Source organism: Triturus cristatus, chromosome 12 (genome assembly GCF_964204655.1).
Source record: "Triturus cristatus chromosome 12, aTriCri1.1, whole genome shotgun sequence".
NCBI classification, from domain to species: domain Eukaryota; kingdom Metazoa; phylum Chordata; class Amphibia; order Caudata; family Salamandridae; genus Triturus; species Triturus cristatus.
The window spans coordinates 609,014,332-609,027,872 of NC_140595.1; the positions used below are offsets into that span (position 1 = coordinate 609,014,332).

Consider the following 13,541-nt stretch of genomic DNA (forward strand, 5'->3'; position numbering starts at 1 on the left):
ATGCTGGGCAGAGGCATACAACATGCTCCAAAGACTCGATTCCCGCAACCCCTGCACAGAAGCTCATCTGATGGGTGCTGCCAAAGGGGTAGATGTTTCAAAAAGAGCCACTCCCCCAGTCTAAGTGCGATGAATCTCTGTTTTAGATACAGGGAGTATGTACAGGCCAGATATGGTGGAGGAGAAGCCAACTGGTTTGAGTTGATTACTGCCCATGCGTGATTGCGTTTGGCAAGGGTCACTTTGTCAGAAGAGTAGGAACACATTTGGGTGCGCTTCTTGATACTTATTTTAAAAGCTGCGTTACTTGGATAAGATTCCAGAGGTCACTTGCTAATAATTGCTGTACGCATTTGTGAAAAAAATGACTGTGTGACCCGCCAGGATTGCTTGAGCTGATGTCTAACCAGAACAATGACTCGAGGGAACCAGCTCCAGCCTGCCTTAACCTATGGCACATTTTTAAATAAGCACCTGCGCTTAACATTTCGTACTTTAGGAGGCCAAGTTCTAATCGAATCTGAGCAGCAGATGCAGGTTTTGGCAACTGAAGGACCTTTATATAAATCTTGGTCACATGTTGGTTTAATGTAGTATTGAGTTTACCTAGGGAGATTTCAAAGCCGTACGACAATGTGGGGCCTATTTTAGGTCTCATGACTTCCAACATTGGAGCTAGGCTCGGACCGGTCAGTTTTTAGAAAGGTGTGAAAGGTTAACTTGAAGACCTAAAGCTTTCAAAGCGATGTCGCTGCGATGCCTGACAAAAGTGCCTCTAGAGTCAATGTTAATTCCCCAAGTATTTATAGGATTTTCCTACTGAAAGTTCAGAGTTAATATATGACCAACCACCACCTCTATGGCGCTTCCTGCCAAATATGACCACTTGGCTTTTCTAGAAGTTTACCTCCAGGTTGTTCATGGCGATATAACTATACAATTTATTTTGCAGTTGTTGCAGCCCAACTCGCATGAGGCTGAAGAGGACAAAGTCGTCGGCATACAAAAGATTGCATAACTGAACACCACCAATCTTGGGGGGATGACTATTTATTGCGTCTAGCGCTGCTGAAAGGTCGGCAATAAACAGGTTAAAGAGCAGCGGAGCAAGCACGCATCCCTGCTTGACTCCCCTGGTCGTAGTGATTTTTCAAGATAGGTGTGAGCCGGTACCAAGCTTGACTTGTATCCAGGTGTTGGTGTGTAGTTGGACTATTGCATCCAAGAGGTTAACCAGGATTCCCCTTTTCGTTAGCGTGGCCCAAAGTGCCACCCTTGGAACCCGGTCAAAGGCAGCTTTGAAGTCAACAAAATAGCAATAAACCACCTTGGATGAAACTATTGCTTTATCGAGAAGTATTGATAGGGCCAATAAATTGGACATGGTGCCCGAGTTTGCAGTGAAGCCTGTTTGTTTTTTAGCGATCAGTCCTTTCAAGTCGGCCCAAGAGCTCAGGTCTTCAAGTAGAATGCTCGCAAAGTGCTTCGCCTCGTTGTCCAGTAAGGCTATCAGCCTGTAGTTGTTTGGGGATGAATGAGAGCTGGACTTGTAAATTGGATGAATTATTGCCCCTCGCCAAGAGTCAGGTATAATTGAGCTCCTTAGTGACTAATCGAAAAGGATTGCTAGCTATTTTAACCAGAGACAGATGTTAGATTTAAACATGGCCTGTGGCAGGCCATTTGGGCCTGGCGCTCCATCTGATCTTGCTTTGGTTAGTATTTTAGCCAGCCTTGTTTGAGTGCTAGTGATTTTCTCACTTAGATGTTGCTGCGTCTCTTGTGAGCAATCCAGGCACTCCTTAGGGGCATCTTTAGACAGTATGGCATTGTTGATTGGTATAGATTCTACTCCTCCATTGGCCCGGCCGACCAACATTAGAACATCGCAGTAACCCTCTGCTTGGGACCACTGATGTGCTAAGCATTCTTGCTATGGGCGCATGTGTAACCTGAAGTGAGTGACTATAGCTATATATGAGACCATAATACCTAGGAGGCGCATTACTGTCTGCACCGTGACAGGACGATTTGGCTGGAAAAGAGGGAGCAACACCTACATTGAAATGGAGGATCACCCAAAGGTAAGGTTGTATCTGCATAGGTTGGAGGTGGGACTTGGCGGCGTAGACTGTAAACCCCAGGTCACATATGAGTTGGATGGTGGCATAGGTGTGTGCGCGGCACTGTTCCTTTTGGGGAACCGCCTTTGCCTCTACTCTTGATGCTGTTACCATGGTAGGAACCTCTGAAGTAGCCCCTTATGGAGGTTTGGGAGACCTGCTGAAGCTGGACAGATGTGCAGGCGTCAAGGGAGGTGGTCTTGGAGTCTCCACAGTAGGGTGAATGGAGAGAGGACCCATGAGGAGTTGGTGTTTGTAGGGCATCCACTGCTTTAGCTGTCCCCATGTCCTTTTTTATCTTCTCCAACATCTTATCAACCTGGGGCCCAAAGAGAGGTTCCCCATCAAAGAGCAGGTTGAGGAGATGTTATTGAACGTCCAGCTTGAAGCCGGAGACACAGAGCCAAGCGTGTCTGTGGAGTAGACGTCTTGAGTGGCAGTGTCCGTGGCATCAAGGAAAAAGAGAATGATGGTATTAGAAATGAGCTTGCTATCCAAGTCTACCTCATGCCCTCTCTTACAGTGATTTATTAGAGCCTTGACCAGCTCCTTGAAAATGTCAGTGGCTGATTTGTGCAGGTCATTCAGCATGGCCAAGTACTGCGTAGAGCAGTGGGCGGAGGAGAGTTTCAAAGAGGAAGTCCTCCTCAATACGTTCCCTGTACATGTCTACCTTATGGTATGAGGGGACACTACCTAGGACCTCATAGTAGGAGGTCGTGCTGTCCGAAGGGAAGGAACAGGCAGAGTAGAGGTCAAGGTCTGAATCCCCTGGAGAGTCCACGTCCAAGGAATCCCAACGGTCTCGCTGCGTGGGCATGTCATATGGGTCCCCTCCGCCATGTTCCTCAATCTCAGAGTGTGGTGACCCATGTGGTGTGTAGGTCAGCAGGGGAAGGGGGTGTAGATGGAGAGAATTCGGGCCTGGTAAGTGCTGTGGAGGGGATAGGCAGTTGAGGATCAGAAAGAGAACTGGTGGCCTTGTTGTGTCTTTTCCACTGCTGGGCTGGTGGTGGGAGCCCTACTCAAAGCTAAGCGGTCTCCTGAAAATCTAAGTGGCGGATGCCAGTGACTGCGTGAGGATCTGGCCCATGTTGGGGTGGAGGACCATTTGCCTCGGGCGAGTGTCAAGTTTGTCTTGCAGTTTTTCGAGGACCCACTCGACGGTACCGATGGTCAACTTCCCTATCAGCACTGGCACAGATTTTGGTCTCGATGGCTTTGGATAAGACTGTCAAGTCAGCGCGGAATGGGTCGGCTCCAATATCTTCTTCGGCTCCGAGCCAAGGCCAGGTGTGCAGTCCAAAGGGGACGATCAGTGCCAACCGTGACCTGAAGGCAGTGGTGACCTGGAAGTCTGTCTCTGTGGGTTCAGAGCAGCTGTAGGCCCTCGAAGTGCGAGCGGTGTCGAGGGGGAAAAGGAGGGAGGACCGTACTCAAGACCAGTTGAGCAACCGGGAGGTCTTTGATTTCAAGGTGGGAGCCGGAGCTGGCGTGAGGAAATTAGGCCTCATCAGTAGCTGACGGCTTTGGATGATGTTCCCCCTCAAGATCCTGGACGCCGTAGAGGTCTGGGGTATCATCTCCGCTCCTGCTCAACATTTCGAGATGACGGGCTCAGCCATCTCGTAGAGTCTTTTTCGAACAAAAGTAACACCAGGCGTCGCAGGAGGCCTCATGCTTGGACGAGAGACAAAGATTGCAGACTTGGTCGGCCCAGGGGTATTTCGCATGATACAGAGGGCAGTATTGAAAGGGCGTCTGTTCCATCACAGTCAAAGCATTGTGAGAGCGGAGCAAGCAGACAGGGGAAGGCCCCGAAGGGCGAGGTCCCCCACCCGGGGTCGAAGTCGGTCAGAGATCTGACCCGGATGAAATTTCAGATGTCAACCTAAGACGAAGGAAAATGCACTCGCAGTAACCCTCACAGAGGGAGAGTAACTATGGAAAGCAAAACACACATCATGATCGCAGTCGACCCGGAGCACTGGAACACATGTCTGACCCCGGCGGTAGAAATAAAACATTCCAACAATGGAGATGATGCCCATGCACATTACCAGCAAGAGGTGGAGTCACACTGCCTCGTGACTCGAGAAGACTTCTTCGAAGAAAAACAAATCGCACACATATGGGCTCAACACTAGATGGAAGGAGTATGCACAGCATGTGTATCTACAGCCACACATGCCTTGAACAATATGTTTACATTTGCTTATGGTGAACAAAACCTTTTATTGTATTAACCTGTAGTTATCTCTTACAAGACAGAGGAGCATAAATAAATTCCACACAGATGGATTCACATACAGAGCAGCCTCTGTAAATGTGAGCTTTACGTATTCAGTCCCTAATAAGAAAATTATATCCTTTGCCTAGATCTTCTGACTTACAAGTGTACACTTCACTTTACATGGGCCTACTATGAAGGCTGGCCTCCATAGAAAAGTACCTCGTTTACGCTATGCCACTGGATAATGAGAAACCCACATAGATAGCAGGTTACTTATCTGTTTAAATTTACAACAGAATTCTGGAAATCCCTTTGCACATTGTTTGTAAATAGAAATATAGGACAAACTATCAGTTTGCAAAACAAATATGGCAGTTATCTCTTTTGTAAAAATAAAAAAAACTAACTAACTACTTTGGCTTAAGCGTTAAGAATAAAGTCGATTTTAGGATAAGACAAGAAAGGGCCATGCACAGTTATCAAACCAAGGAAATAAACAAGAAACCAGCTTTCTTTTCTGTGGAAAAACATTAAACTCCTGACAGAACATGGCCCATGGTCCAAATTGGCTTTGTTCCACAGACAAAAACTATATCCACAGAAGATATCACCTGCCAAGTGCATACACAGACGTAAAAGTCTACAACCTCTTGGGGTTACATCTGCAAATGCAGAACCATTGACAATTATGTGTCCACACAGCTTCAGACCGTGTCTCGGATTCTTTCCTTCAGACTAGAGCCTATAGGATCATATACCTCTGCACACAGCCACGTCATAGGCAAATAAGCACTTCCTGATCTTAAATCAAAGCTGTTCAACTACCAACACAAGTAGCTATACCCTGACCCTAAGCATTTACATCAAATTCCAAGCCTGTGGTACTTAGAAATTGAAGCACAGTTTTATGCCACTTCTTTCCACACCACAAATCAGGTTGGATTATTAATTTATACACATAGATGTAGAACTGGTCACAGTGTTCTACATAAGATCCAGAATCTGTGTAGGGTACCTACTAATAAACTTAAACATAGAACCTGTTTCTGCTGTTTCCTTTAGACCTGGAATCTACAGAGAACTATTTCTATAATTACAGATCTGGAGTAGCCCCCATCACATCCTACCCATTTACCACACAGAAACAGTATTCCATCATGCAGTAGGTAAAGGCTCTTGAACCTACTATTCTCACATTCTCTGAAGAGAGTAAGTACTTTGAACCTTCAAACCCATCATCTTCGGATTCTGTAATGTCGAGATCTGAAGCAGGATCAGAAAATACTTCAAACCACCCACAGCGTGCTCCTCTCCCTCAAATGCACAACATCTAGAACATGTTTTAATTATTTAATAGTAGGCTAAAATCTGAAACCTACTGCGGTCATTCCTCTTTGGAGCCTGTTCTCGCTTGCTGCCAGAGGCTTTATGCTCTAGATTGTGTAACCCTTATCCTGCACCGGACCACCATATTAGGTGTTCCTCAGCCACAGACATTAAATGGCACTGGAATATACTTTACGTGTAAGTTATCTAAAACTATTTTCCCTGATGAGAACAATCATCACCCCACTCAGTTTCAATGTCTGGGATACAATTAATGGTTGATTTTGATGGAGATTTCAAATGGTTAAACTAGAATAATTTTTAAATTTTATAAATTTGTGCTTTTTAAAATCATTTTTAGCTTAAGGTTTCGATGTCTATCACAAACAGAAGCTCTACACAAGAGGTATGTAGTGAATGTTTCCAAAATCAACCAATAGTGTGGTCTTGGAAAAATATAATTGAATCAAGCAGCATCATTTGCTTTACTAAAAATGGGCCAAAAGCATTGCTTCATGATCTATTTGTATGTGGGTACATTCCGAACTAAAAAACCTGAGCAGGTATCTTCGTCAAGCAGATCAAAAGCTCGGCATGGCTGTGCAAGTTGTGATTAATGACTAAATATCTTAAAGAGACCTATTCAACAAACCTTCTGCAGGCGCTTCCACCAAAGAGATTCCACTCTCCTCCCTCCTCTTTTGTTGTTGTTGCTGCCGCCTCCTCCTCCTGCGCCTCCTCCTGTCCCATCGGACTGTGAATCTTTGGTTTCTTGAGCATCTGCAGGAATAACAAAGTTTCACTTAAAGTAATGAAATCAGCATATTCATAAAACTGAAACAAGCACTTTGCGCTGTATAGTGAAAATTAAAATAGACACAACCCTAGTGTGCTACATAACATTTTTCAAACACCCAAACTAGAAGATGGCCTTTACTGTTGTAAAAGCAGAAAGAACCATTTGCACAGAACTAGAAATGCAGATTCTATCCACATCATGTTTGGACTAAGACAAAGCAAGGAAAGTTCAACTAACAGGACACCAAGGGGGAAGTACAGATCCAGGATATCCCACACCATTTAACAGCTGATATGAAAGGACAGAGCTACCATGTAAGTGCCTTGAAGTTTTGCAAATCAGCACAAAGGTATGCAGATGAGGCACCCCAGGAATAATAGGGGCAACTAAACATTCATGTATTCAGTCTTTATACAGCATAAGGAGACATTACTGCTTTTGAACAATTTCACAATCAAATGATTCCAAAAGTGCAGAACATTTCATTGATGAGACAAACATCTAAGCTCATTTTTAGGGCTCACGCCTGTGTTACAGTGGCAAGCACTGCTCGCGCAGCGAGAGCCCTTTTGTATGGGGTTTTGAAAGCTGACCACACGCTCGTGCGTGTGATCAGTCTTTCGCCGTCAGGCATTGGCTTTCGTGCGTTTTTTTTTTTTTTTTAAAAAAGGCAAGCGATTGGGCAAAGGCAGGCGCATGTCCCGCCTTTGCAACGGCCATTCCCGTCCGTGTCTAGCACGTGCAGCAGCACGCGTTCGCCTCGCTGCCGCTGCCGTGCTCCCTCCCCCCGCTCCCCGGGTGCGCGCGTACCACTAGTTTAAGACGGGGCTATCTCTGTTAGTTACACTTGCGTTGCCTTGTCACAACCCTTCAAGTGGCTTAGAGCGCTTTTACTTGGATGTGTCGCCTCAAAGCACTCTGAGAAATCTTTATTGGTTCATTGCCCTTTAAGTTATCTTCTAGCTGCGAATAGTTCTTGGTGCGCGTTAAGTTGCACATTTGTCTTGCCACGGTTAAGTTTCTCTTGATGTCTGTTCCAGTTGTGGCTTCTTGGTGTCCAGGCCGCGGCCGTCCCTTTTAAAAGGATGCGCTCCGGGGTGGTGCCGGTTGCTGCCCGGCGCAGAATTCCCCATGACATCAGGCGCGCGGAGGGCAGGCTCGTATTCGCCAAGAGACAACTTCCTCTTTCAGTTTCAGCAGGCATCACCTTACCGCCCCCTCCCCGTGCTTACACCCAGAGAGTAAAAAAAAAAAGAAAATCACAATTCACCAAGAAGAAGGAAACTTCAAAAGAGGAATTAATGCGGAGGAAGGGGGGAGTTAAAGTGTCGAAAAACTCGCAATTTTGGAAAACAAAGCGTTGTGGTTTCGGGGCGCAAACACTCTGCTGTGGCCATCCAGTGTTTTTTCCACAAACCCACATCTTGATTCCGACCCAGTCACCCCCTCCTTTACCACTTCGAAGTGATGACCGCTTGAGTGATTGCCTCTCTCAAGAAGGTGCTGTACGCCTGCACTTACAGTTGGACTAATGAGTACAACTACATAGCGCACATGATTTGACTCGGATCTGGGCGCTGATGACAGATGTTAATTACTACCAAACTCATTGATACTTAGGTTATGACCTCGGAAGAATGAATGGCTGAGTTGGCCACAAATGAGTCGAACATGATACTTTCAGGATACACAAAGATCGCCCTAATAAGAGCATTAGTCCACTGAGCTATGTTACATGCTTTACACCTGTTGCAATGGGGACTGCATTCAGGAACAAGCATTGAAAATGCAATAGGTCTCGCCTTTGATTAAGTTAAAGCCATTTGCTTTGCTAATGGTATTGTATACCAAAGCAAATGGCTTTAACTTAAAGGCGAGAACTATTGCATTTTTAATGCTTGTTGAGGATTGCAGTTGACACAGTTTCTGCTAAAGTTGCCAACATATGGCAAGACTCGGAATGGCATTTAAACAACGTGCCTAATATGGACCAATCACTGTAATATCATTGCATTTCAGAATTGACGCATCATATTTGGAGTCATGATACCCTCAAGCCACCCTACATCCTAATACTGGAATAGCACTGTATGTTTTGGATTAGACTTCTAGAGCAAAGGCAAAAGTAGGAATAGTTCACATAATGGACAGCTTGGCAGATTTACTATCAGGTCTGATGGATGAGATAGGTGTGAGAAAACTGCATGTAATTAAGGTGCAAGAGCAGAGATTTAACAGCCCAACACTGGGCTGCGTATATCTCATACAGCGAATGAGAGGGGGGGAAAAAATCATCGCACATTCCCTTATCAAGACACTATTTCACAAAAAGGTGCAATGACTCAATGGTAGTACCCACAATAACCAAGGGATCTGACGAAACACCAGTTTTCTGGATAACAAAACTCACCCACATTTTTGAGCCATGCTTCATCATAGGCAATAGATAATACTATCAGGGTAAACTCAACCTCTACTTGAGGGAGTACGTTATATGTAATTACTGGATATACAAAGAGATCCAGATTCCTAAAACTACCTCCAGCTAAACCCAAGAATACTTCTATTTTTTTGCAGGTACCAGGGGTAAGATCAAAATATAAAACAGGGATGCATATAAAGTACAATGATCAGCCATCCTGATGAGTGCAGACATGCTTTAGCCAATGTAAATTACCATAGGGTCAAATGGTTTCATACGGGCTGTAACAGATCACCAACTGAATGATGTATTTATACATTCATACATGGGACTCTCAAATGCAAGGATTTCCTACTTTATTTAAGGCATAAACTAGGAACATAAATAGATAAATTATTAGAAAATATGCATAAATGTACTGCATCACATGCACTAACACCACAGTAATTCAAAACTGGTGATATGTGAGTTTCCAATGTGACAGAGGGTGATAACATGGGAAAACAGTTCTGCACTCTTGAAAAAAATGACCACACTCACATTTACAAATACTAAGTACTCCAAGTAGTAACATTTAGGTCCACATGGTCATTGCTTGATGCAATACTCTCTGTAGTCACACACTTGTAGGAGGCAAGGATGTTAGTTAAAGAATATAGATAACAATGGATTACTAGCAAAGGATTATATGTAGGGTTTACAAAAGGTTATAAGACACCAGTCCTAAGATTTCTTGTGGTAGCAAGATTAGAAATTAGAAATTGCAGGATCATATGCAAGTCTTTCACTCCCTTTAAAGGAATGCCCATTTTGTATGATCACACCCACTTTTTGCTAGTTATAATGCTGGTTTATGGACTTTAAACACTGGGGCACTAACGTTAAGCACCCACTGTATGTACTCTGACCCCTAAAGTATGTGTGCAATTGGCTAATACCCGATTGGCATATTTAACTTGCCTATAATCCTTAGTATGTGGTACTCTGTGTACCCAGGGCCTGCAAGTTAAATGTCAGAAGTGGATTGCAGTACTGATTGTGCCACCACTACAGTAACAAAGTAAAAGCATGACTTTAGGCCAGCCACTGCAGCCTAACTGTGCAGCTTTAAAACTGCAAAATTCACTTTTTTCCATGCCCAAACCTTCCTTTTAATACTGTTAAGTCAGTTTAATGTAAGCCCTAAGGAAGAACAAGTTACTTACCTTCGATAATGCTTTTTCTGGTAGATACAGTATCTGCCTGTGGATTCCTCACCTTTTGAATTACCCCAGTGCCAGCATTCCACGGAAATTCTTTTCTTAGCTCTCCCACATCGACGAGGACGTTACAATAGCACGGCTCCGCTCGCGACACCGTATGACATCACCGGAGCCATAAGAAGACCTCCTCGGCATGCTGACGTCAGTTCCACCCATTTTTCCATGCCTCCGAGGCGAACGGGCGACTGACAACATAGCACAACTATACACAGTATACATAATATATACAAATAGTATATACATAAAAAGAAAGGAAAAGCCAATAACCAAAACCTTTCCTAGCAACAAACTGTATGCATGAAAATGACATATACAAAATGACAATGTCAAACAGCCAGAAATGTTTTCAGTATAAGCAGGTGGACAACCGGGAGGCGGGCGGGCCAGTGAGGAATCCACAGGCAGATACTGTATCCACCAGAAAAAGCGTTACCGAAGGTAAGTAACTTGTTCTTCTGATGGATACGTCTGCCTGTGGATTCCTCACTTTTTTAATTGAATCCCCAAGCTCTCTCCCAGAGGAGGGTGTCCACCTGCCTATACCAAAACATCTTGCAGTACAGAGCGTGCAAAATGGCCATCCCTCCTAACCTCCGAATCCAAGCAGTAATGCTTCGCAAAGGTGTGGAGGGAGGCCCAAGTTGCCGCCTTACAGATGTCTACAACAGGAACACCTCTAGCCACAGCAGAAGAAGACTACTTCGCTCTGGTGGAATGAGCTCAAATACCTTCAGGAGGCTTCTTCCTGGCCAGGGCATAGCAGATCTTGAAGCACAAGATGATCCACCTGGAGAGTGTTCGCTTGTGCACAGCTTTGCCTTTCATGCGTCCAATGTAGCCCACGAAGAGCTGATCATCCAGCCTTAGTTCCCTAATTCTGTCCAGGTAGAAGCCGACAGTCCTCTTAAGATCCGAGCAATGAAGTCTCTCCTCCTCCTTGGAAGGGTGAGGGGGAGGATAGAAGGTAGGTAAAGTAATAGACTGTCCTAAATGGAAAGGAGTAACCACCTTGGGCAGGAAAGCAGCCCTGGTCCTGAGAACCATCTTATCTGCATGAATGGTTAAAAACTGAGGTTTAGAACTAAGAGCCTGCAGCTCACTTACCCTCCTGGCCGAGGTAATAGCGATCAGAAAGATAGTCTTGAAAGAAAGAAGCCTCAACGGGCAACTATGAAGAGGCTCAAAAGGAGACCCCATCAGAAATGTAAGAACTAGATTCAAATCCCACTGAGGCATAATGAAGGGAGTGGGAGGAAACTTACTGATGAGTCCCTTAACCCCTTCTGTGCCCCGCCCTTTCCACGCCCTGTGCCGGGAGTTTCATTAGTGGGTGGGGTTCATGACGAGATAGTCTCGTCATGGGCACAGCGCAACCGCGCTCCATGACGAGACTATCTCGTCATGGGCACTGAAGGGGTTAATGAACCTCATAACAATGGGGAACTTAAATAAAGACGGCTGCTCGGCAAATAACCCTTTACTGTAGCCACAGCACAACCCTGCTGGGCCAAGGAAAGTGAAAATCCTAGAATGTCAGATAAGCGGGATTTCAAAGGGTCAATTGACCTCTCTCCACACCATGTCACAAATTTGGACAACCTAGATGAATAAACAGATTTGGTGGAGTGCCTCCTAGATGATAAAATAACATACATCACATCTGATGGGAGAGAGAAAGAACTCAGATTACCCTGTTCAATCTCCAGGCATGAAGGTGCAAGCTCTAGAGGTGGGGGTGTAGAACCTGCCCCTGCGACTGCGAGAAGAGGTCTGCCCTGAAAGTGAGACGGAGCGGAGGGTGCAATGAGACGTGAAGTAGATCTATGTACCACACCGTTCTTGGCCAATCTGGAGCGATCAAAATAAATTGGGCCCAGTCTAGGTGAATCTTCCTTAGAACTCGAGGAATCAAGGGTATGGGAGGAAACTAGTAAAGAAGTTGCAAGCTCCAATCCAATTGAAACGCGTCCCCCAACGCTCCCTGCAACGGAAACTGAAGGCTGCAGAACGACAGGCAGTGCACGTTCTCCTAAGTGGCAAAGAGGTCCACTTGAGGAAACCCCTACATAGATGAAGCCACCACTCGTGATCAGCCGAGTAATGCCGACTGAGACTGTCCGCACGCACATTTAGCAATCCTGCCAGATGACTTGTCATCACACAAATCTAAAGGCCTGAGCCCAGGACCAGAGTCGCAGAGCCTCTCTGCAGAGACGATACGACCTTACCCCTCCCTGTTTGTTTATATACCACATCGCGGTTGTGTTATCCGTCAGGACTGGAATTAACTGACCACGAAGGGAGGCCTTGAGAGCCAAAAGTATTGCCAAAGTATTGCCCGCAATTTCAAAAGGTTGATGTGAAACAACCTTTCTTCTGGAGACCAAAGACCCTTGATCTCCAGATCCCCCAGATGAGCACCCTGCCCTAGAGTGGAGGCATCCGTGATCATTGTGGCTACCGGTGGAGGTGATTGAAAGGGCTTTCCTTGAGACAGGTTGCTCTGTACACTCCACCAAGACAGCTCCGCTGCAGTGTCTCTGGAGATTCTGATCTTCTCCCCGAGATCTCCATTGTGCTGATACCACACTGCCTGCGGAAGCACCACTGGAGTGCCCTCATGTGCCAGCGTGCATGGATGACCAACATTATGCAGGAAACGAATAGACCGAGCAGGCGTAGGACCTTCAGGACTGGAACAACCGCTCCATCGTGAAATAAAAGAATCATCTCCTCAATGTTGAGAATCCTCTGCGGAGGTGGGAAAGCTCAACACACAGTAGTGTCCAGTACTGCCCCCATGAACAGGTTGCGCTGAGAGGGCACCAGGTGAGTTTTGGGCACATTTATCGAGAAACCCAAGTTGAACAACAGCTGCGTTGTTGCATGCAAGTGACTCAGCACCATCTCTGGCGACTTTGCTTTGAGCAGCCAGTTGTCCAGATAGGGAAAAACAGGAATCCCGACCTTCTGAGATGTGGTGCCACCACTGCCATCACCATTGTGAAGATCCGAGGTGCCGAAGTAAGGCCGAACAGAAGGACCGCAAACTGATAGTGTTGTGACCCTACTGTGAAACGAAGATACTTCTGATGCGACTTCAGGATGGGAATGAGAAAATACGCATCCTGTAAGTCGATCAACACCATCCAGTCTTCCTGCTGCAGCGCCAGAAGAACCTGAGCCAAGGTCAACATTTTGAACTTTTTCTGCCGGAGGTACAAATTCAAAACCGTGAGATCCAGAATTGGGAATCAGGAAATAACAGGAGTAACAACCCAGACCCCTTTCCTGCTCCGGAACCACGTCTATTGCACCTTTTTGCAGTAAGGCGAGAACCTCCTGCTGCAGAAGCAGCAAATGATCCTCTGAACAC

The 13,541-nt window shown here is 45.6% G+C and overlaps 1 protein-coding gene across 1 annotated transcript in view; it reads right to left on the reverse strand.

Moving 5' to 3' along the window:
- LOC146776379 (mitochondrial inner membrane m-AAA protease component AFG3L1-like) overlaps positions 1–13,541 on the reverse strand; it is a 327,798-nt gene that overhangs the window by 270,531 nt on the left and 43,726 nt on the right. The window contains exon 4 of the mRNA XM_085639724.1: positions 6,335–6,462. Within this exon, the coding sequence (XP_085495850.1) occupies positions 6,335–6,462 (128 nt within the window). The remainder of the gene's footprint in view (positions 1–6,334; positions 6,463–13,541) is intronic.